The sequence below is a fragment of the Temnothorax nylanderi genome, unplaced genomic scaffold, assembly GCF_030848795.1.
Source record: "Temnothorax nylanderi isolate EJ_2023f unplaced genomic scaffold, tnyl_v1.0 TNYL_tig0056_pilon, whole genome shotgun sequence".
NCBI lineage: Eukaryota > Metazoa > Arthropoda > Insecta > Hymenoptera > Formicidae > Temnothorax > Temnothorax nylanderi.
The window spans coordinates 567,965-593,795 of record NW_027249118.1 but is presented as its reverse complement, the minus strand read 5'-3'; the positions used below and the strand labels follow the sequence as shown (position 1 = coordinate 593,795).

General features: G+C 39.4%; 1 protein-coding gene across 8 annotated transcripts in view; it reads right to left on the bottom strand.

The window, feature by feature from the left end:
- Positions 1-2,568: 2,568 nt before the first annotated feature.
- LOC139773040 (rap guanine nucleotide exchange factor 2) overlaps positions 2,569-25,831 on the bottom strand; it is a 116,388-nt gene continuing 93,125 nt past the window's right edge. For 4 of the 8 annotated variants that reach the window (XM_071707229.1, XM_071707233.1, XM_071707232.1 and 1 more), the window contains 16 exons: positions 20,792-20,893; positions 15,992-16,204; positions 15,560-15,912; positions 15,006-15,467; positions 14,619-14,911; positions 14,243-14,546; positions 13,925-14,156; positions 13,533-13,837; positions 13,231-13,415; positions 12,942-13,153; positions 12,540-12,771; positions 12,152-12,451; positions 11,748-12,065; positions 10,549-10,665; positions 7,939-8,202; positions 2,569-6,624 (listed from right to left, as the gene is read on the bottom strand). In XM_071707229.1, coding sequence (XP_071563330.1) covers positions 6,593-6,624; positions 7,939-8,202; positions 10,549-10,665; positions 11,748-12,065; positions 12,152-12,451; positions 12,540-12,771; positions 12,942-13,153; positions 13,231-13,415; positions 13,533-13,837; positions 13,925-14,156; positions 14,243-14,546; positions 14,619-14,911; positions 15,006-15,467; positions 15,560-15,912; positions 15,992-16,204; positions 20,792-20,893 — 3,924 coding nt within the window. In that variant the 3' untranslated portion in view covers positions 2,569-6,592. Of the gene's footprint in view, positions 6,625-7,938; positions 8,203-10,548; positions 10,666-11,747; positions 12,066-12,151; positions 12,452-12,539; positions 12,772-12,941; positions 13,154-13,230; positions 13,416-13,532; positions 13,838-13,924; positions 14,157-14,242; positions 14,547-14,618; positions 14,912-15,005; positions 15,468-15,559; positions 15,913-15,991; positions 16,205-17,386; positions 18,804-20,791; positions 20,894-24,609; positions 25,386-25,831 lie in introns of those variants that run through there. The other 4 variants (XM_071707231.1, XM_071707235.1, XM_071707230.1 and 1 more) reach the window with 4 other exon arrangements.

The window sequence follows — 25,831 nt, the reverse complement described above, 5'->3', positions numbered from 1 at the left end:
CACGATAACGCACCGCGTTCAGAGTTCCAAAGATAAAAGCCGGCGCCGAGCATCTATATATACGTTTCTCGTGAATTTCTTCGAAGACGACAACTTGGAGGAACGTCCGAGTGGCGGCTAGATTTCTTTAATTTCACGTCCGGTTGACGTTGAAGAGGATACCGGACTGGTATCGATGTATAGCCGATAGCGTCGTACCACTTCGCTCCGTCGCGCGTCGATCGGTCCAGGCCCTATTTGCGCCAAGATACTTCGGATAGCTTATCCCCGAGCCGAGCGAGATGCAATCGCGATGCGCTTGCCTCACTTGTGAAAACTGTAGTAATTCTCGGTGAAACGTGTCCTATCTATTACGTATCGTGAAGAACGAGCACGTCTAATCGAACCTCCGGATCGAGCGTCTGGACGAACGAAGGAAGTTCGCGCGAGGAATTGGAAATTATCTCTTCCGCCTCGCGCGCGTTTCGACGACCTTCGAGGAACGTGAAGAGACTTTCGTTTGTAACGATCGCTATAGACTAGAGAGGACAATAATCACGGCGGATTCTGATATTTGAATCGTAACGAGGAAAATATGGTCCCTGGATGAAGACGGAGAGTCTCAATGACGGGAGATTACCGACTACCGAGGACGGTGCAATGGATGCCCAGATACCTGAGATACCGGACTGGTCGGATAAAAGCTACTTCGTCCTGTCGAATCATTCAGGCAGATTAAGTCGAGATTACCGGAGGTACACCGCTGGAATAACTCGGGAGATGAGATTCGATTATGGCACACTCGCGTCACTCACGAACGTTCAATAATTCCCGGAATTAAAGCGCGCTTCTACGTGAAGAAGAATAAGTGCGGCGTAATGAACGTTGCACGCGCATGTACGCGCGCGCGCCTCTCGTGATATCTCGCTAATCGCGAACGGAATCGCGCGCACGTCGGCATCGGAGACATCAGCTGAACCTGAACGTTTGTTAGCACTTTCGTGCGAATTTCCAGTCGCGCCGGAGGCTGGAGGCACGACTGCGCAAAACCGAACGTGTCCAACGTGGCTATTCTGCTTTCCCGCGCAATTTCCTCTGAAACGTAGACCCTGTTATCAACGGTGCACGGAGCACGGTGCACCCCAACTAATCGCGCACAATCCCGATTCGTGGCACTGTGCAACATTCACACATTTTATCCCACAGATAATTCATCCGCGAAATCGGATCGCGCTCGTAAACCACCACTCGCGACCGCGTCCAACCACGTCCAACGACTCCAATGATCTACCGGCTACCCGGTCGATCGATCGCCGATCGGCCGCGCGCGTCCGCGCATGTCCACGAAAAGCGGAGTCGCGAAAATCGCCCGAGCATCCCCAGCGACTGGCGAGCGTCGGCCCGCCGGGCCCGCGGCCGTCCGCGCGGCGCGCCGTCGAATCGTGACGGTTGTCGATCGAGGCGCAAAATGCGGAAAAGACGGAAAACGCGAGGCGCGTTCGAAATTCAAACGGTGAACGACGTCGCCGTTGGATCCCGGATCTCGGTGCCTCGGTGCCTCGGTGCCTCGGTGCCGCTCACGGGCGCGCGCGGAATACGATAAACCGAGCGCACACACGGCGCAGGTAAGAGCGGTTTTCGAACAACTACGTGCCGGTCGGAAGGCGGCGCGCCGTTTCTTTCTCCCCTGCATCGTGCATCGGCTCGCCGCTCGCCACCGCAGAGAGAGGGAAATGGCGAAATCATGGTAGGAGGTGGAGGTGCTGCTGCGAAATACGCGGGGGAAGGGATGCGAGATACGAGCGAGGATCTATGATATATTCCCGTGGATCGAGATCGGCGAATCGGCTTATCGGCTATACCCTATGTTGTCCTATATCGCGACATCGAGAGAGAGAGAGAGAGAGAGAGGGGCCTCAAGACGAGAGCACCCTTCGATGTTTTTATCGGTTTTCCATCAACGTTGCCGTCAGCGACACTTCCACTATATGTACGTGGATTCTGCCATCTCACTTTTATGGAAATCTGTAAAACTCGGTCACCTTATTCATACTTTAATAATCTATTTAATAATTATCTCTATTCATCAAGCATAAAATATATAATGTAACAAAAGATTATGGATCATATAAATCATTGCATTTAGTTATTTTAATTCTGAGCCCGTCATAATCTAACAATAAGTAAAACTTTAAGTAGCGCGATCGCAGTTTTCAACCAAAATATTTGGTTCAAGTAAAAAGATATCAGAATTATATGTATAAAATTCGAAATACAAAATTGGAAAAAAAGAAACGTTCTACAGGCAGCGTTCTGATGCGACTAAAGTTGCAATTTTACGCGTAGTGAGTCGACTAACCCCCGACTGTCAGTTGGTTCCTGTCTAAAGCAACAGGTGCTGGTCAACCGCTGCCATGTGGTAGCCGCACGAACGTAAGGCAGCATGCATTCCTTGCGTTTAATGCATTTCAAGTCACGATATTTTTCTGGATCGCAAAGGAGCGGTCATATCTTAAAACTTTCGACCTAATGAGAGACATTCCCATATGCGTCTTGGCGTAAAGAGGTGGTAAATAAATTCCCCGCCGATTCCTTACCAATCCTTTAATTGTTCATATATTGTTTTGCTGGGAGGGATTTACATTAATGGGACTAATAACACCTATGCGCGCAAGTCTACAAATGGTAATCTTAAATATGCATTCGATATATAATATTTTACCATTTATATAGCGATCGGTAGACTTTTCTCTCCGCCTCTCTACACGTACGGTAGACAGATTATACAAAACGTCGTGTCGTACAAAATAGTAGCAGTAGTATCACCTATTGATTTCGTTCCAACGGATGACCCGCTACGCACAGTACCGATTGTATTCAGCGTTCATCGCGAAATACTTGCGCTCCACACTCTCCGAACGCGCGAGAATTCTAACAGAAACATATTCCCACGACTAGAGAAATTAACGAGCTCCGTGGTCCTCTGTATCCTGAAAAGTGCCCTCGAAAAAGGCTTTTCACTTCCTGACGAGTATATACCGAAGGATAATTAATTCAAAAATTCGATGTACCGCCTTTCTCGCTACTAAAAATATACCGTACGTAGTGGTTTGTTAATACAAAATAAAGCTCGGAACGTAAAGATACTCGATTCTACGTGCAAAATCGTAACACAGGCGTAAAGCGATACAAACGCATTTCTTCGAAAATTTATTATAGAAATTAGAAAAAAATGAGACGAAAGATTACATACACTTTGTTTTAAAAAGATATTTTCAAGTTCCAGAAATATATTTCAAGAATGTCTGAAAAAATGAAGATAAGATTAGTTCGCTCCTTAGAGGTACAATAATTTTCTTTTCATGGCATCTTTTAAATGTCTCTTATCTTCTCGTACCATATTAATAGGGAATAACTTATTTTTAAATCTTCTCTGCCATATTTCTTTGTTGTATTTCGCGAAATAGAAATATGAATACGTGTATATACCTTGAAGAATTTTGCTCAAGCATGTCTTTGTACTATTAAATCGTACTGTAAAGTAAACCGTTAATAAATTAATAAATAAGCGTGGTAGATGAATCTCGATGTGTGGGATAGGATCGCAACGAACGAACGAAACTGAAAAGACGGGAGACATTGTACTATGATTCAAGTTTTATTAAACAAATTAAATACAAAAGATTTTCTGTTGCTTCCTGTCCGCGTTATATAGACGAATATATCTCGAGGTTATAAATAATTAAAACAACAGAACGAGGCATGGTATAAATAAAATAAAGAAAGAGACGGTGAGCGGAAGAAAATGCGACCCGTCTTAACTTCCATTTCCCGAACGGTAAACATTCTCGCGTGTTCGCATTCTAATAGTTTTCTAGCGAGTTTTATTAAAAGAAAAGAGCAAGAGTTAACTATAAGACGTCCAGGCTCCTTTACTTTGACTAAATTTATGTCGCTACCAAAAAGTTACATGGTTTCACTGGAAAAACATGAAATTGGATTTTCCACCGAGAATTCTGCGTTCCAACTTTTATCGCAAATAGTATAGATATATGATTGTGTATAAAAATTTCCTATTTCTTGCATAAAAAAATTGTTAAAAACATGTCAGTATCGTAATTATAATAAGCAAAACAGTGTTCTCAACATCCAGAATTCTCGATAAAAATTCATTGATTCTTCTCGAGAGTCATAAATGCGCATGGAATGACATAGAGCCTAGTACGCCTAAAATGCAAAATATGACGAGAGAAAGAACAAAGATAAAAATGGATTTGTTCGCGTCAGAAAGAAAAGAAAATAATTTAATTCTTGACGCTGCATTACCAAGAATTCTTAATTATCGGTAAATACGTTTAAAAATTTTTTCGAGAACGTTGGATATTAATATTTAAAAGTTGTTAGGATATGTACAAAGAGATATAATATATGAATATGAAGGTGTGTGTAAATATATTGAATTCCTGTCCCAAAAGACCGAGCTGGATCACATATCCCTTCCCGATCCTTCGGGATCACTGGACACTACATCGAAGAGTAACACAGTCTTTGTGGATTTCGAAGAAAAAAATTAAGGAAAGGAAAATAAGTAAGCTAATATTAGTAATAATAATATTTAACAGCAGTTTGTTAAACAAGTGCTTTGTGCTTTTCTTTTTTTGGGGGTGGGGGGGGGGGGAGAGAGTGATCAGAAGAGAAAGGCATCTGTCGACAGACGTAAACACGGCAAGACAAAGTTTGGAATGTAATTAATGGTAGAGATCCGAGTATCCAAAAAAGCACTGTGTTGACTCTCGATACTCTCTCTTTTTATCTTCCTTTCTCACATACACATTCACACTCTTTCGCATTTTCTCTTATACTCTTATACTCTTTCGTGCGTTTTTTCGACTTCCGCATACTTGGCAATCGCAAAAACGGTGCCCAGGTAATTAGGCCCTCTTTGCTAACGCATCGATACATATCGTGCACGTGAATTACAGTTTCTTTATAATACTTGTAAAAGGACTCGAGTCTCATGTAAGTAGACAAGAGCGTTTGTGTACGTGTGTACATGTGTGTGTATGCTTGCGCGTGCGCGTATGTGTACACACACACACACACACGCACGTTTGTATTTGTGTGTATATATAATATACATGGATAAATCTACTATAATAAAGCCAACCGCTTCTCTCGTACCGACATGTAAAGTAGCGAAAAATTTTATTTCTTCTTTTTGTCTTTGTCCTCGAATTCTACGAGAGATACGATCTGAAGAAGTTTCTTTCGCATGTTGCGGATTATATCCGTAAAACTAAACAAGTAACCCTGATATTCATAAAATAACGAAGAATATAAACCCGATGATGAAGTATCGAACTAAAGATTGAGATTAGAAAAATAATAATTTATTTGCAAATTAAAATTCGAAAATGCGTTCCGTAAAAATAAATGGATCCAAGTATAGCTTAAAAAGATTGCGCTGTTGTGAAAAACAATTATCTCGATCGTAGCCTTCGAGAAATTCTTTTTCTTTTGTACTTGATTACGTCATTAAAATTCAGCGAAAGCGTAAAAGTACATCAACTTTCCTTGTAAAATTTGAATCGTCTGTACCAGAGCCAGATTGGCAATAGAAATCTTTTAAAAGGAAGGCGCTTAAAATGGAAATAAACCATTTCGAATAACGTGTAAACGAAATCTAAAACGATTATGAAACGTTTCCACTCTTTTACCGATAAAGAAACGAATCCTTTTAGTTCTTAAATATGTAATGCTGACGAAACTATTGTGTTAAACACAAAAGCTAACCGCACTATTCTAAACAATGAATCTTTGTCTCATCTCTCATCAGTGTAATCCCTCTGCTCCTCTTCCCTAAATACTATAACACTACGCTATTTACACCAACTTACGCTATTATGGGACACTAAATAACCTATCAAGTATATATTACAGGACACGCCGTCATATTCGTACTTTCTCTGGCGACACGCAGTATATATAACATCTTTGGACTTGGTTTTATTACACATTTATATAGAATATTACGATCGCGTTTTCTCTCCTTCTCTCATTTAATTCGCTTCTCGCCATCTCGTGAAAGCCCATGAGCGCTTACTCGAGAATGAGAAGCGTTCTTTCAGTCTAATAAAAGAAAAATACTCCCCCTTTTCGCCTGCTTACCGACATTTGCCAGTTATTTGTCGCTTTCCACGGTATGTTGTACAAATATTTTAACGCTTGAGATTCTCGGTAATTCCTTCAGGTTCGTCGCGGGGACCCTTGGAAGACAAGCGTTCTGTTTAAATAAGAATAAACGCTTTTTCTTGCAGTCAAGTCTAAGTTGGTTCCACCAACGCGAAAAATTGGCCCACGTCTCAAGAAAATGTCGTAACATAATGGCCAAAAGCCATCGAATTAGGATGCTACGATTACGAATGCAAAACGACATTCATCGTTATAGGAAGAAAGTTCGCGAGCGTCGTCGATCTCCCCTGCATTCTCTTTTCGTTTAACGGCTCGCGTATGGTATCATCCGGAAACGATTTCTCCTTTGACCGTGTAAAAGAAACGGTATGACGAAATTAACTAAAACGGTAATCGAAACTCGGTGAAACTCGTGGACCACTTAAACCGCCGACACTTGAGCGTCTTCGTCATCTGCAACAATTTAAAACACATTTTAGTAAATGACTCATTGAAATGCCAAATATAATTGGAATACAAGAGACTCTAATTTGGATCAATACAATTTAACGCATGCAGTCCTGCCCGATTTAATAATATCAGTTCAAATCGAAGAAAAAATTTATCGTAAAACTATTTAAATATATGACATGGAAAATAAATATAAATTGTATATATAAATTGCTTCACATATATATATATAAAGCAATTTCTACATAAAATTTATATTTATTTTCTATATCTTTCTATATCTACGTATTAGAGTCTCTTGCTAATGCAATGCTTATAAACAGACGTATTGCACTTATTTCTAAAATTCTAAATCTAATTATTTTTAAGTAGATCAATTCAAGAGTAATGAACAATTAATGTAAACAAAAAAGAGTAAAACGTGCGACATGGACAAGCAGCAAATCATGCCTCGGCATCACGCAAAAAGTAAACAAATCGCAAAATATATTATAACGTCTCAATGCAAAATTCAATGATGATAGGCAAGCTAGTGCATTATGCAATGATCACTAACATAAATATTGACATAATGCAAATATGATTACGCATCATGAAATTATGTGACCATGAGTGTGCTACATGACAATCACATTGATTAAACACAAACTTTACAAACATATTGTACAAGCATTTCGTTCATTTTACAAGTAAATATAGTATTTATTTACACTGTGTACTAATAACCACATAATATCCATTAATTAACGCTAATATTGTCACCGTGTTTATAATTATATTGAATATTGAGGTCAAGATTGTGTTCACCATTATGTTCAAGATTTCGTTTCAATTATGTCATACATAAAATCTTGTTTAAAAGTAGAAAAGATTATTCAGAAAAAGTTTTAACAAAAGCTTGCAAACATTTCTTAAACAAGTATACCATATATAAAAAGAAAAGAAGGTAGTTTTAAACACATATCATTTAAATATATATGTTTAAATAAATACACAAAAATTGAAAATGCATAGCATCAAAATAATAATCATTTTTCACAGCACGCACAATGAAAAATGTCGAACAAGAAAAATTAATAAAAACATTGCGAATTGATGGTCGTAAGAGTACAATTTTTACAAAAGCTATTCGGACAGTAGTGAGCTGACAGAGTGCTTTCGCCAACAAATCAGCACTCCTCGCCGTGCGTGAATATTGACAACGAGAACGTAAAAAAAGATGTGCTCGCCTCAACGAGCGTAAATCGAATAAATGTGTATATGAGGGTGAGTGTGAACCGTGTGTGAACGGTAGAGCGATTTGGCTAGATGTAGTACCATCTTCGTGATCGGTGCCTCGATAGGTGACCCCTTCGTGGCTGTTAGCACGACCGAGTCTGTGCAATCTCGCCATCTGCTGCACGACTTTGTACGCCGGTGGTTGACGGCATTGTGGTGTGCTACTCATGCCTGATCGCATCGACGATGTCATATTGCCCGCCATAGCACCCATCGTCGTCATTATGGTCGTAGTCCCCGCTCCGGGTGGTGGCAGCGGGGCTGGCATCCCTAGGCCCATGTTTACTCCTAATCCCGTAGTACCTGAAAACCCTCAACTTTCTCGATCTCTCTTTCTCTTCGTTTCGAGCCGCCTTTTTTCTCGCCTTCTTACACATCCTCCACCTCGTCGATAAAGCAATTCGCCTGCCACCGCGGATGCAACGAATTTGTAAACGAGCGAGAATGTTAGGAGTATCGAGTACAAACTTATTCCAACGTATACTTACAGATTTTAATTAACAGACGCATCAAAAACCCGAATATCTTATATACATAAGATATTAAATACATTGTAATTCTTGCAAAAAGAATGATATTCAAAAAATAAATTAATTAAAAATTAAATTCTTATTTTTATGGCATTCTATATTTAGTTCATTCTCTACGCATTTATAATTTGCACTTTTGCAACACATTCGTTATTGTTACCATCTCTTTTGTCAATATTCAATATGCCCAAAACTATATTAATTGAAATTTTGCTTTCATCTTTTTCATCCTTTAAAAATAGTATAAAAAAGTTACAGCATTCAACTAATTATTGAGAGAAATAAAAGATAGTCGCGCTCGCTTACAGCCGAGATCCACGAGAAGTAAACGAGTTTAATGGTAACCGCAAAAGACATTCATCGCTATCCACCATACAACCTGCCCAAGAGAAAAGAAGCACAGATATGCCGTTTTACATAGTCAATACCCTGAAAAAAACGCAATTATCTCCACTAATACTACGGTATACGCAAATACGCAAATGGAACAAGCTTGATGTAAACGCGTTGCGCTTCTAGGTCACATCAGAAACGAACGGTAATGCAACATTTGTCACCAGCGTGCGGACCAACAGATTCGTTCAATAACAGTTACACACACAGTAACGCATCAGAGACCAAACACGCAAGACGTCGCTTTTCCTCGAGGAAGGCAATCTCTGTCAAGTTCAGACAAAGCTCAAGCTGTAAAGACGTTGAAGGCCAACGAGATTACTTTTTACCAGTCACATGTTGTTTCGCATGCATGAGCCATACTGTTTGCATCCTCAAAATAATATACCCCCCTTCGAGGCAGCAGGGACAGCAAAATCAATGCAATGAGTCAATGCAGATCAAACAAACGAAACAGGCAGACAGTCGCGAACTCACCTTGAGGAGTTGGGGGTTGGTGATGAAGATGATGATGATCGTGATAATGTTGGTGGTGGTGATGATGGTGATGATGATTGTGGTTGTGATTCTGATTGGCAGGAAGCGGAGGTAACACTGCTACCGCGTGAGGAAACGGGGGTGCTCCGCCTCTTATAACAGACCCTGCACCATACAGAGGCCACATACGACATATTTTTTTTTTTTTACAAAATCTACAAACTTGTGCCGTTACTGGAAACGCGAAGAAATCCTCAAAACGAATCATCTTTATGCGATGCAAGTGCGTTTTCAAAAGCGCACGATCATGACGAATAACGCATGAAATACCGCCTGCGTGATCAAGCGAGTAGTAAGCTGTAAAGCGAATCTTAAAAGCAGCGGAATCTTAAGAAGCGATTGAAAGCACAGTTGTTATGCTATATATGCAGCGCTCAACGACGCGAATATCAATATAAAAACGTACGGCACGCAATGTTTAGTAATATTTAATCCTTTATACATTCATCTGATATTTATGGTAACTCCGTTTAACGTTTGAGGGTACGTGGCCATGGGACATACGTTTTTCAGCAATAAAATTTAGCCAGCGACATAAATGCCAAGAAATTATACGAAATAATGAGATAATATATGAACGGAAACTCCTGATATTTAATACTCGACAGATCAATAATTAAAATCATATATGCATTTATTGCAAATAATTTATAAACTCAAGTCGTGACTATGGATATTCAAGAATAGGGCATTAAATTTTCGATCGGTTTAAATTCTCAACACTACAGCATCGAATACGAAGATCACTTTCACATGTCTATAGCATCAAAATCTAGACACACCAAAATTATAATACAACGGTTTTAATTCTAAATACTATCAGCAGTACTACTTGTCACTCAATACAAAACGAATGACACGTAATCACCTGGCAACATAAAAACAGATAATACAAAAACTAAAGCCAATGTAAAATAATGTAAAAACAAACAGCGGATGGGTGTGTAAACAACTGTAATCTTACATTGTAAAAATGTATCCAGCTCTCGTCGTGAGCGCGTTAAGAAAAATTTGATTTCCAGTGCCGATTTCCGGCCCGGCGCGGCGGCACGAGACCGCGAAAGAAACTACTATGTCTCTACTACTCTACTACGGTGTGTCTCTACGAATCGGGCAAAAGGAACAGCATACGAGCACACTTCGCCATAATCCGTTCTCTCGTTTCACTCTCGTGTTTTTGATTACGTACCTTGCAGAGCGGAGTGCCGTCTTTGCGGTGGCGGTGGGCTGCCGCCCGCTTCCACGCTGCTCCCGCTGTGGCTGTCCAACTGAGTGCTATGACCACTGTCACTGCTCGTCACCGAACCTACGCACAGGTTCCCAAGACACTTCTATCACTACACACGTACTAACCGAGAGATTACGCCCTGACGCAATCGCTAAACGAGCCTATTGTCTAGTCGCGACGCTCATTCGCCTCATTCGTAATCCGTATCTTTTTGTTCTAGAGCTAGAGTAAACTGTCTCACAAAGAGAGCCGGCGCGAGAACCTAAGCTAATCACTTTGCCACACTTCAATTGCACGTCTCTCGCACGTTCCTATGTATCTCTTTCCTACCGTCTATAAACATTTATATTCTATCATTAGCAGAGCGTAATCAACAAGTATATCTTATGTGTGCAACTGTACGCCGCATTAAAGTTGTAATCGATGATATTTATTGATCCTCTATACGACATTCAGAAATCAGATTGTGCTCATTTAAACGTTTAATTTAACGTTCAATTTAGACTACGGCTGGACAAATTATTATTTTTTCCAATAACATTTACGAATTAAAATTGTCAGAATTTATTGACGAGTTTATCTACTTCGTAAGAGCAGCGCTGTAGCTACCGATTTCATTAAAATACGACTCCGTATGTCCCATGGTATGAGAACTCCGATTCGAAGCCGCAATTCGTTCTGGAGTTAGGTACGAGGCGCGACGTCGTGACGTCTGATCGAAAAGAAAAGCCCGCGCTATAGTAATCGGCATACAAGATGCGTGTGTGAGTGTCATGTATATATGGATCAACTAAATAACATGGAACATTTATGAATTGCGTAAACGGCTGTGCAGCGTGCATAATAATGAGACTCCTTGTTGCGAGACCTGACCAGTGTATGTAACGAGCAATGAAAGTGCGTGATGGTGCTTCGCGAGATGCGTGTCTACTAATTCGATATTTATAATCGATTAACAATCTATCAGTCTGTCAGTACGATCTAGAAAGATATAAACAAAAAGCTATTAAAAGTACCGCAAAATAAAATAACTTGGAGATCCATTTAGATGGAATAATCCGTCTAAATATGTCTTTAGAAAAACCTAGAGAAGAACGTATCACTGTACCGGACAGCATCTCGCTTCAAACCATTTCATAAAGAAAAAAAATTGTACTCACCGCTTGTTAAGGTTTTCCTCAGCGGCTGGAGATTGCTCAAGCTAGTTACACTACTGCTCTCCGCACTGAGATCGACAGGCGGCGGTAGGCTGGCAGGAGTATCGCTGTGGGATCGTTCGTGCATCGGTACCCTGCTGCCGGATCCTACTCTTCTAGGTGCACCTGGACTAGGCTCCAAACCACTCGAATGCAATACCAATCCCGGTACAGGTAACGGCGCTGGACAGTGCTTAGGTTGATATGGTCGTGTCTTGTGAGGGTCAGACAGAGCCAACATCTTCCTAACTGCTTGCGGCGACGCGGCGCCGAATTTTGTACCTGAGAGAATCCATAATTAATACAAAAATTACAAAATAAATTCTTCAGAAAAATTTATTATAGCGCAGCTGTAAAGATTCACCAACCTTGTATACTCTTTCTGCCTTCACTAGTACTACTGGCGCTACTGGTAGTCGACAGAGTAGGCGACGGATGCCTTCTTCCCCGACTGCCACCCAGTGGTACCGCAGCTGCAACTGCAACGGCTCCTGCATGTGGCTCGCAATCGACAGAAAGTTGATGCAACCGTTCCTCATCGGTGATCACTTTCATGTTCGCGAGATAGGCCTTCACTCTTCGGACCATCTGTGCTTCCTCGAACATTTTCTTCGGATTTGGTGCGGCCGTGGATTTCTTTCGTCGTTTCACTGTCGCAGTTTGACCGCCTATTTGGCAGCGATAACACAAATATTACAAATACTGTATTTAGAAACCAAACCGGAGAGACAACACAAAACAACATAAGAAACTCACCTTGATTACCAGTAGTCATTTGGTTCAGAGCTACCATTGCGGAACTTGGTGGTTGCCCGCCCCTTTCCAGCATAGTGAGTAAATCATAGGGTGAGGAACACATGTTTGTCAATGTTCTCACTTCCTTCGCAATCATCCTGAGTTTTTCGAAATTTACCAGACCTTCTACTCTTGAATCATTACCAAGATGTATAAAGGTCAAGTCCTTTTTCACGACCGGATAGAAAGGTATCTAAAATAAATAACCATTTAACTCGCTAGTAATAATTTAAAGCCATCATACTACAAGCTTGAATTATAGAAATATATAATCGATAGTAAGCAGTAAACAGTAAATAAAATAAAATACAAAAGTAAATGTCAATGAAAAATTATTTTGTTATAAAGAAGAATAAAACTCACTATCGGTGGTTGCGTTTGTTCAGACGCCACCAATTGCCGGTATTTACTCATATTACGGCTGGGATCCATTAATTCTTGTAGATCGCTGAATAATCTTTGATATTTGGTTGGCAGTTTTTCCCATGAAGCTCTTAATCTCGACACTGAACCATGGCCCAAACCGGATACAATTGCGAACATGGAATTGAAATTTTTGCACTCCTTGCATTGGCCTACGCAGAAAAGTATTGTTGATATAAAATGCCTAAGAAGTAGGTAAAATAAGGAAAAAGGTTCCAAATATACTTACGCGCTATTTTAATAAATTGCTTTATAATCTTACTGCGCCGTACGAGATTATGTTCGGAACAAACTTCTGTTACAACCCAGAACATTTCTCTGTTGACTAGTTCTGCAAACTGACTGAGCATAGGTACACCGTACCTACTTTTCAATTCAAACAAATCATCCACATATTCCGTGGACTCAATTTGTCTGTAATAAAATACGCAAAAGTAAGCTTGTTGTTATTATCAAACATGTAATCAAATGCAAGTTATAGATGCAATTTGCAATAGGCAGATTTATACATTTCATTAAGTATCGAATTACCTGAATATACTGAAGTCTTGTAGAGTCAGTTGTATTGCTACTTCCACAGCATTCAATTGCAAAAAGTGTACTTGAGATTCTCGAATGAGTTCCGGAGCTTGATCGTCAGCTACTAATGTTTCGGAAATTCCGTTAGTTTTCAAGTAGTATCGAGAGCTCAATCCGATTCGTTCCGCAAGATTCTGCAATTGATCTGGCAATCTACGCTGTTTGATCATACCACCTTCGCCGACGCTCACTTCCGCCAGAGAGAAATTTGAACTACTTTCTGTTATGCCAAATTCTTGAAGTGCAAGCATCACCACCTACAAAAAGTTAATGCATCATTATATGTAATAACCCATACATATTTTTCTTTAGTTATTTAATTTCAGCAGTATAAATTTACTTACCTCATGCGCTGTCGTTTCTTTGTGAATAAGGAGATATTTGCAGGTTTGATCTGCTTTATATACTTTGAGCACATGTTCAGGATAATCGTTTGCCCTCAAGTCGTCGTAACAATAAAGCGACGTAAGATCCGGATTACTTTTCGAATGGTATAGATTAGTAGTAGTTTGCGTAAGCCCTGTTCCCGGTGGTGTATGCGGTGGCGCAAGAGGATCATCCACGTGTACACCGTCGCTGTTAAAATTAAAAAGAATCTTGTGTCAGCAAAGAATTCAGATAGATTTAATTGTCATTTGTGCAACAGGCTTCAATGCACTCACTTGATCGTGTTCTTTGGCAGTATGTTCATTTTCATAAGTGCTTTCTGTAATCGCCGTTTAGGTCCAAGAGTCATAAATCCTTTGTGTTCTTTTTTAGCATCTTTGCATGGCGATACATTGTTGTCTGGAATTAATAACGGTACTCCACCAATCATGGGATTTAAGGGATTCACAGGAGTCATGGGATCCACGTGCGTTGATAGTCTAACTCGTGGATCCGACTGAAGCCTGGGTATTTCCGGCTTATTTGTTCTACCTCGAGGTCTCGGAGAATTGTCTGGCATTTGAAGCATTTCTTTAAAAGCTGTAAGACCAAATAATTGAAGTTAAAGAAGGAACATTTTATTATTATTACTGGTTTATAAATGAAACCCACCAAGCAAATTAGATTTTACAGTTATACTGAGGTGCGTAGAAGCTCTCAGAATATCGAGTGCTTTCGCATGATTTACATGCTCAAAACTTTGGCCGTTCACTTCTAAAATCTGGTCGCCTCTCTTTAAACCAACATCTTCAGCCTTAGATCTCTTGTCAACTTTTGAGATAAATATACCAAAACCTCTCTCAAATCCTCCTAAAATGCTAAAATTTAAGACTTCGTCCCTGTTTGGCCTGGCTAACGTTACGTTCCGCGTTCTCGCTTTCGCCGCACATGCAATATTTAGCAACCTGAAGTCAAACAATCAATTACAAATAGTTATTTTCCTTAATATATTTAAATATATTTTCTTTTAAAAAATAAAATCACGAGACAGGAACTTACCTTTGTTGTCCTAACATTTTCTCTCTTTCCAGTCCAGTTTCGAATGCTTCTAAAAATTCCATCATCGCTGGATCAGTTTCAAAATCGGTAAAATGATTGTTCACCCATAAGAGTACGACGCGGGCAACGCGATCTCGCACTTGCGCCTGATCAAACCACTCCAGCAATTGACTTGCGACTAACAACGGACTATCAATGAACGTTCGATGAGTCAATAAGAAATCTTCCACATAAGTAGGATCCGTAATACTGTTTTCTTCAATGAGCTGTAACATCAAACGCTCTGGCGTTCCCCGAATCACCACGTGACCTCTTCGAGCTGCGCCATCCAAAGCTCCTCGCAATTCAGTCACCAGAATCACCCTTCCATTCTCTTCGTGTCTCCTGGTATTCTCTTCTCCTTGATGTTGTATTCGAAAGTAATCTGCTTGCGTTACGCAAACAAATTGGCAATCGTCGCACCTGCAGATAGAAAACCACATTTTTTTTCTTTCCTATATTGCTTTCTAGGCATCGTGGCCTATACAGAAGTAGGGAAGAATCACATTACGAACTTTGTTCTCATAACTCCACGATGTAATAGCCTCTCCATAGTAGGCAAGATTCCAAAGCTATCTCCGAGACCGAGTTGTTCAATCTCGCCATTGCTGTGCTCAATCTCAACAGCGCCGTTGATCAGCACGCTCCAACTGTCGAGTTCCTCGCCGTCGTTCAAGACCACCATCCCGGCACGATCGACCACCGCAAATACCATTACAGCGCACAGCGCTCTTCTGACAGCCAAAGTCATGTTTGTGAAAGCTTTCAGTTGTTGCGTGAACTCCAAAAGCGTCTCTATGTCATCCTCCGTTCTCTCAACAGGATCCTTTTCTAAACATTCTCGTACAGGATCGCGCACCGTTAAACTCTAAAATATCACAATAGTAGAAATTAGAATCTTATCTTATGCACCTCTAAGGGACAGCAAGATAAATCATGATACTTACATCCATACTCTCTGCCAGATCCTCTTCCTCATCGCTATCAACAATAGATTCCACAAGACCTGACAGATCCACTTCATCAGGATCCGCGTCTAACGAACTTTGTACAGATGTCATGGTGTCGGATCCACTGTATGCTGAACTTGTGTCACTCGAATGACTACTTCTATTTGATTTCTGATACAGCTCCGGCCTGCTTGTAAGGCCCTGTGAGAACTACAAAGAAAACATTTTATCAGCTTGTTTTTTTAATGTTATTTCTAAATTTCTTAAAGTTTGTGTATAATTTTTTCTAGATGTTGTCACAATCCATAAATTGCCTTTATACATTACTAAAATAGTAAGAAGTATTTCATATCTTTCCTATATAAAGTAGTTTAATAAACTCTACTCTACATCTTCCCGATACTGAGTTACATACGTATTTATTATAGAAAACTGTATAAATCAATAAAATTTTGATATAAGATGTAACGTATCCAAAGGATTTGCCATAAAATATAAATTCTAATCTCTAACTATCATATACTATACCATATAAAGATTACATAAGTATATAATAGGTATATATAATACTATATTCAAAAGAGATATTCATGATTAAAGTTGGCAATAGAGTAAAGAGAAACAAGACTTGGATAACATTATATTGATAAGAAGTTCATCTGTCACTTACACAAGCATGTTTAGATAAGTTGTATAAATTATAAAAATATATTGATGTAAAATATAACATAACAATAATTTAACATCTGTCCCATCTAATCTAGCTCTTCTCTGGATCATCAATCCAACAACTGCGATAACAATAACAGTGCATGTTCAAGAATTAACTATCCAGAACGATGTTCCGCAAGGATCAATCTAGGAAAACGACCTGCAACGCTGTTCCTGAGCATCAGCGACAACCTCCTATACCCGCATAGACCTAGGCAAGGGACAAAAACATCAACGACGACGACGACGCCGCTCGTTCGCTAGTAGCGAAGTAGGAAATACCAGGAATGGGCGTGATTGGGACAGGCTCTGGTTCGCGGTTAGGTTAGGTCACAGAGACATGACATCACGCACACACGCTATGTATGTATGTATGCGGACCGTGCATCAGGGTATCGGGGTGCGGGTGTGCTTCTCGCGCGTATCCACATACATATTCGTCATCCAAACAAGATACCTACGACGACTGTCGTCATGTCATCGTGAGGGGAGGCCGCGGGTCGCGGGTCGCGCGTACGCCATACGCTCCGCGCTCTCGAGAGCTCGCTTTCCCGTCGGAGCTCGTCAGCTCGGAGCCCTCGGAGGCCTCGGAGCTCGAGCGCCCGCGAGTCGCGAGAGAGGGAGAGAGCGAAGGAGAGCCAAGGCCATTTTGAGTATATCTCCGAAAGGAGAGGCACTCACTTGATACACGCCGAACGCGTCCATCGCGTCAGCGGAACCCGCGATTCTCCTTGTTGTTGTTGCTGTTCTCGTCTTCCTCCTCGGCGCGGCGGAGACAATCACGACTCACGACTGCTCACGACAGATCCGAGGAATCGTCCGCATTTTCCTACGCGCTTTATCCGCCTCGTCCGGTCGTTTTTCTCTCACTGGCGTGCCGCGTGCGCAACGCAACGCAACGCGCGTGGAAGCGGACGCGCCGCGGCGTGACCCTCTTTCTACTGCTTAGCACGAAACTCGTGATTCGTGATGCGTCCGACAGTGCGACAGTCCGTCGTCCGTCCGTCCGTCTGTCTGTCTGTCCGTCTGTTGTCGTCGCCGTCGTCGCGGCCGGTCATCAGCTTGGCGAACGTAGGACTGCCTCGTCTCTCGTCTCGTCCCGCTGTCACCCGCACCGCGCACCGCGCACCGCGTTCCGCGACCCACGTAGTGCCGTGCCGTGCCGTGCCGTTGGCATTCCCTTCGGATCGCAGCGTATAGTCACGTGACCCGCCACCGCCGCCGCGCCGTAAGCGGCTCCTCAGGTCCGTGTCAACGGGGGGAGCGCGTATCACGTCGCGGTCGGCCGGCGAGAGAGGGGGAAATGCCGGGCCACCTGTAGCTTCAACGCGCGATTTCGTTTCTTTTTCTTTCCCCCCCCCCTTTTTTTTTTTTTTTTGAAGGAATTTGATGTGGATCTCTTGATCGTTTTGTTCGTGAACATACTCGAACATACTCGATTACAAGCGCGATCGAAGCTGTGAAATTAAATCTGATTCCTAACAATTCGATACCAAATACCAAATTAGCGCACACAACTTTAGGTTTATCAGACACATAAAACATTCAAATTATTATTATTTTTTTAATTATATATATTCGCTTTTTCTATAAATCTATGATCATGTTGGAGTTTACTATATGAAATAATTTTTTATAATATATGTGTATAAAATCTATCTTATATATGATTTCAATAAAAGTTTAAAATGTGCGAAAAATAAAATAAAATATATTTCATTATATACAGAATCATTTAATAAACTAAATCAAAGCAGACTAAAGGAAGAATGTTGTAAAATGGAGTTAATATTAACATCCATATATTAAAAATTGTTTTGATATATCACTGGGAAATTAAATTTTGTTCCCCACATAAGGTCGAAACAACGGCTGGTAGTTTAATGAAATTTTCTTGTCCGTATTGCATGGGGGGGATTAAATTAAATTTTGTTACACTGAATACATACACACGTATCTCTAGTATATCCAGTATCAGTATTCGTAATTTCATAGTAGCTCGTAAACGCGGCACGGATTTGCATCTTTATAATCTTAATATTTACATGCAGGCTATGCAGCTGTTATATGAAGATTATGAAGACGCATTCTATCTCGTTAACGTAACATATAAAACTATTGTTGCAGAATTGACCTCACTATAACAGATGCGGTACGCAAATGAAATTTCAGAGAAAAATTAAAAACAAAATAAAAATTACGTAACAATCTAAATAATTTACTAATGCTATAATTAGATGTATAAGTACATATATGTTGGGAGAAAAGGGTTAAGTGTAATTTGCATACAACGGGGAAGAAAAATTAAATAACCGTTTGATTCGTGTGGGAGATGGTTACTTAACAGGAGTTGGAAGTGATTTGACGAAAGATGAATGATTATGAATAAATTGGTTTACTTTACATGAAAGAAGAGTAAAGGTTGTGACGTATAAAACTCTCTCCCACGTTTGAATTTTTTTTAAATTATGTATGTATATCATATTAAGCTGACGCAAAACCCATCACAACTCGTTAAACCCTATCTTGTTTTTTAATTAAATAATGGGATTACTTGGTCATGTGTTTATAAGCTTAGAAATTCAAATTGCAATTAACAAAACTCCAGTTTCAAATCTTTCAAATCTCGCTGATAGATGATGGCATAACATTCGAAAAAAAGAAATGAAAAGTAAAAGATATTTAATTAACTTGACGATAATTACTTCGGATGTATAGATATTCAATAAATAATGATTATGATAAGACATGACAAAAATAACCGCGATTAAAAATACGATAACGCTTGATACGTAATACGTAATGTAACCTACTTCGCGCGCGCGCAATTTGCATACCCACGCGAATGTCAGCGGCCGATGCAATGTCATAAGAATATTGCAAAAATGCAAAACACGCTCGAGAAACTGATCGAGAAAGAACGCGCCGATGATCTCGCGATTAATATTCATCAACCTTCGCGATTAGTTAATCGCCATGCGGAACAATAAACAAACAATGACGTAAATTGACGCCAATAACGACACTTGAATTGATCTAAGAGGCCTCTCTAGAGAAAGTCACTGTTGGGCGATCGTGTGAAATGCGCTTAAGGAGTCGACGGACGGTCGATCGAGCCGCAAAGGAGCGAGCGAGGAAGAGAGGAGAAAGAGATGAGGATGCAGGCGAATGAGGATAGAGAAGCGCCGCTGCTGCTGCTATGCTGGTCCGCTCAAAGCATCCATCCAGCAACGGATAGTAACCGCTCAAAGGCCACTGTCCGACGACTCCGACTCGACGGATGATTTATACGACCCGTTATGTCGTTCGTGCCCGTGTGTCTCACTTTTCCTTTTGTCCCGAGCCACACACTACTTTCCAAATTGCTTCTCCCATTCAACTTCTTGCCCGCCGTCGCCGGAAGGACGGCTCTGCATGCAGGTACTCTGCCACGCGCGTTCGATACCAAACTGACATCAAATCCTGATTATCAAAATTGTTCGTTTGAGCGTTTGACCATTTACATATAGACGAACTGATATCGTCATAGTTTATATCCGGTATTGATTTTGGTAAATACAATTATGTCATTCTTCAATCAAGAAAAGGACTATGCGTCATACATGATGAATGTAGATTCAGAAAAAAGAAAACTTCCGCAGGCCTTCTTATTAGATTTCAAAAACTTACGAACATTTTATAACTAACCGCGCACAATTTTTATAGATAATCGCAAAAGATATTTTATCGTAGCAATTACTCAAATAATTTTTACTTGACGTCCTATCCTATAACGATTAAATACCTAGATAAGAACGAAAAGATGGGACATTTTATTAACGGATCTGTGGAGCCAAGAAAAACGGATGGAATAATAGAAAAAGAAGCCATACACAATCATGAATGTCTTGAGAAGAGTGATTTATGAGAAGCCAACGGAGTTTCCTTGAAGAAAAAGGGTTTCCTCGTCTTCGAATTTCGATTCAAGGTCAGAACAACATTAGACATTATTTGCTCAGATGAATACGAGAAGAATTAAATAGTCATATACGAGTGATCATGACTATAAGATTGCCATAAATAAGTAAAAAATAGAAATATATTTACCGTGTCCTCGAAGACTAAGTTGACCTGGCGGGGGTCGGTTATGGGATGAGGGTGCGGTGGTCGATGCATCCTCCCCCCGCTATGAACTTCCGGGTAGTCGATCTGCAAAAGACATGTCAGTTTATAAGTTAATAAATGAACTATAAATAAATTATGTACAGCGCGCACAATCTATTGATCTTGATCAGTAAGTGATTATGCCGCGCGAATGCTTATAATAAACCGTTTGAATAATCATCGAAGAATGATAACCTAATTGTCAATTTGCAAGCGTAACTTGATAATTGTGGTCGTTCAATACAACCATAACCGAGATAGATAAGTATATTCAAAGATGTTACTAGTATTTTCATCTATTTTATTACTTTAGTATTCAATCGAGTATTCAATCTTCCCTGACGAAAATTTCATTGCAAATCATCTTATCCAACTTAAACAGTCTTTCAATCTTCACTATATATATAAATGTCTCTATAACTAACCATAAAAGTAAAATTACATTGAAGAATAATCCACTTGAGGTTAATTAAACAAGTTTTAGGTATCACTTCTGCTCCCGAGATTTTATTCACCACAAATTTTTCATTCCCCCAATTAGCCGCGAAGAACCTATTAATATTGCTATGATTTTGTTAAAAAAAGCTCCGTCGCTTTCGTTAATCAGGAAAAAGCTTTAATCAGGAAATGATAACATTTCTAGAAAATGCTGTACATTCTGTTATTCCTTGCGAGCATAATCGTAATGAAATCGGTCAATCATAAGATAACTGATACTGGCATTTTTTACATACAATGCGTCAGTCTTACTTGATTATTACTTTTAATCTGACTCATGGCATACGTATATACGACTGTCTAGAACAGCTGATAAAGTATAAATCGCAATTTATATAAAGATAATAATAAATCAATTCCACACGATATGAGGCGCCTAATATCTCTACGGACGCGCGCTGATAATCTAATTTGCGGATGCGCTGAGTGCTGCAGCTGCCTTATTTCACTGCTCTGTTTAATGTACTGCTCTGTGCAGTACATTAAAAAGTCGCCATGCCCTAATATACACATATATATATATATACATATGTATATATATTTAAGATGTGACAGATAATAATATTTATACTAATAATTAAAGGTGTAATATCGTTCTCGTAGATCAACATCATAAATATATAATAAAAAATAAAAATTACCAGATATCTGATAAATAGAAAATAAGTAGACTAATTATAAGACTATATTTGATATTATGCACAATAACCTGCAAATAGTTAAATTAGCCTAGATTTCAAGAGATAATAAGTATAGAAAATAATGTGCGATAATCCAAATTGGAAAATTTTATGACAGTATTACTGAGCATATCTGTTAATATATTTTTCAAATTTCTTGAAGAAAAATGCAAGAAAACTAATAATTGTTCTAATTAATCATACATTTCGTAAGTTTGTTATGAGAGAGCTGCTGCTATTAATTAGATATTACATTATTATCGAATACTTGCCACTTGAAGCTTTTAATTATCAACCGGTTACGACAATGTCAGCTGCTTTTTATCCTTCGCGACAGTCTCTTTTTCGGTTGACAGGCAACAGCGTTCGTTGCTGAACAGCAACGAAAAAAAAAGGATGAAAGAGACAATGAGACGAATGCGCTTCGGGCCGGAACTCGTAGGCCGGACTTCCGGTAGATATGCTGGTTATACGTTCCATTCACGGAACCGCTCCCTCATGACTCGATTGTTACAATGAATGTTTAGCCAATTTCGGGATGAAAGTTCAGTTTCCATAGGCAATCGATCGATCGAGCGACACGATGCGACACGACGCGACGTTCTGATTCGACATTTTGTATCGTGTACCTATACCATATCGTTGCGACACAAAATATAATCCGACGTACTGTGTTGTTCGTCATATCGTATGAAAAGTGATATAACGCGTTATTTGCGCATTTTTTCCAATGATTCAAACATATTTATTTTGCCCCACGGTATATCATTAAACAAATTGCAAACTAATCCCAACATTATGTCAGCATTAACAACGTCAACATTAAGGGTTCTCGTATAGCTAACCAATTAGCGCATTTTGCAATCATAGTCTCTCCTCTCCTCTCTTTGCTTAATAATGCTTGCTTCTAAAAGCACGCGTGATTTTCATAATCAGCAATCAAAAGCGTAACGCAATCGTGACGCAATGTATAAATGAACGAATGCGAAATATGCATGTGTTTTTGACGTAACGATTGAATTGTAAACAATTATCGCATATTAAGAATGAATGCAAAACAATGGCAAATTAAGCAAAAATGTTTTACGATGCGTTTAATTACGCCGCATTCAGCGCGTGTCCGAAAAATATATGATCGTGTTTCCATCGAATTTCACTTACTCAAACCGTATTAATTAATTAATAACTCCAGTAAAAATATATCTATGTCTCTTTCATAGCATAACAATTAAAGATATATATTAAATGCATAATAATAGCAAAAAATTCAAACGTCAAATTAAAGATGTAATCGATGTTTTGTTAAGAATAAAATTCTTATAAAGATAAGAAAGAACAATATTTAAAAAAAATGCATTCTCCCTGTAGTCGAACTGACATTGTATTCTTTAATAATTCCGAGAAAATAAAATAATCATTTATTTATATAATGAGTTCAAAATTCTATAGAGAGATGATTAACTAATCATTCATAAAAATTATTAATGAAACGAACGACACATTTTGATGATTAATACTGAGACAAAGCACAGAATGAAATAATATTTCAAGATGTAAAAACATCATTTGCCTCCATTCTTTGCGAGCGGTTAACTATGGTTAAAAGAGAAATACTCTCTCAATTATACGCTCTCATTCATTCCGTTTGTCGGTCTCTTACATTGTGCGCTCAATCTCTGCGTGGGACCTTCGACCCGCGCGCGTAGGCGACATACGTCCACGTGTATACAAATGTATATATACAAACGCGTACTTATACAAATGTACAAAAATCATACAAAATGTACGATCGCGAGATGTCAATGCGTTTGCCTCCTCGTTGTTCTTTACGTCAATTTCGATCCGAACGTTAATGACCTCGTTCATTAGATACAATCGCTCGTATCGCCCCATACACAAGGTTATCAACCAAGAGGAATAGACGCCCTGAATCAAGATACCAGGATGTAATCGAAACTTGATATGAAATAAACGACTGTTTCCTCAACGGAAGAAGATAAAACCAGCGATTAAAATCATTACGAAAGATAAAAGTTCGCGCGCTCTATCCGCAGCGGATGTTTAGCGTGAAATGTTGAAAGAAATATCTGGTCTATTTTATTTTACACACTTTTGTGTATGATAATGCTCTCTCTCTCTCTCTCTCTCTGTGATATGCGTGTATATGCATTTTCATTCTTATTAGATATTATTTTCGCTTAATTAACTATTACAATGTATGAAACGCCTACACAGAATTTGTGCAATTCGATACAACATATATGTACATATTGGACAGATAAATACAATTTATTATATTATACAAATTCCGTGCATGCTACATAAATTATAATAATCTAAATTGAATTAGAAGAAAATTATACGTAGTAAAAATGAGAAAATAAATGTTTATATAGTAATATAAAAGTCAAAATCGTTTAATAAATTTGCTTAATTAATCAGCGCAATTTTCGCGCAAATATATTTATTCTTAAATTTCAAAGTAAACATCAACGAGTTATGCAAACAACTTTCATCACATAATTTCACATCTCGTAATGGATTAACTTTTCAAAGACTCTCAGATGAGATGGGCCTTTTTACCTCGGATGACACGATCGATAGAGTTCTCGGTGTACCAGGCCAGCTTCTGGACAACGAACGTCCTTTTCGTTTTCTTACGACAATCCGAGGTCGTCCAGTCCTGCTCGTATGTTTCAACATCGCGAATAATCAACTCGGATAATTTAGTCGGAATTACAGGACGTCTGATTGCGCGCCACATCCACGTGATTCCTTCACTGTCATCACTACGCGAATCGATCTACGATGGCCCTCGGACGTTCACCGTGTCAACAAGCCAATCAACCATGTGCTACGAGATTCAATGTCTCAATAAGTATCTGTTTTTCAAAAATTTGCCAATTTATCCAACAATTCACTGTTACGTTTTCACGTTAATCATCAGACAACACTTTGTAAACTTCGTTGCCGCACAAAAATTGAACATTTTACTGCGAACGTCAAACGATATCTCGCATAAACGACTGGGTTTTACGAGAGCGCGATGATAACTAACGTAAATGCCTTCATCTATGTGTAATCGCGGCGATTCTATCGTTTCACGGACGGGACCTTGCAAACTTAATAATCTCGAGGTCGACGTCGACGGAATCGGCCTTCATAAAATTGTTAATGCGATTATCCTGCTTGGATCGTGTTTCGCGTTTGACGTACGCGCATGCACTCTCACATATATCGCGTCTCGTGGAGAACTGAATCGCACATCGCGCACGATTCTTGAAGAGGGCCAAAGACCGACCTGCTGCGGTCACGTGATTTACGCGCTCAGGAACGTAGAAAGGCTTATCGTATGTCGCAACGTTATAATTTTCTTGTCGACGCCGGAAATTCTGATATGAAATTAATGGAGAATAAAAAATTTTATTCTAAATAACTCATGGTCGTATATGAAGAACTTGATTACTTATGTCGGAACGGGTATTAAAGTCTAAAAGATAAAGAAATAATAACTTAATTAATGAATTAAGTATACAGTTGACGTTTAATAATATATATAAAAAATAAAATTGTAGCTTTTTACTAAGTATGTCTTATTATCATATTTGTGGAAACTCGACAAATAATGAGATTTATTATTCTTAGTTCTTTCATATGTTAATCTTATAGATTTAATTATACTAAAATATTCCTTTAGGTAACGTTGACAGCTCTCTTTCGTGACATATTAGAAAAAAATTACATTCTTCCGACGTTGCCCGTAGAAATAGGCATCAGATATCATACACATGTGTTAACGTAGAAG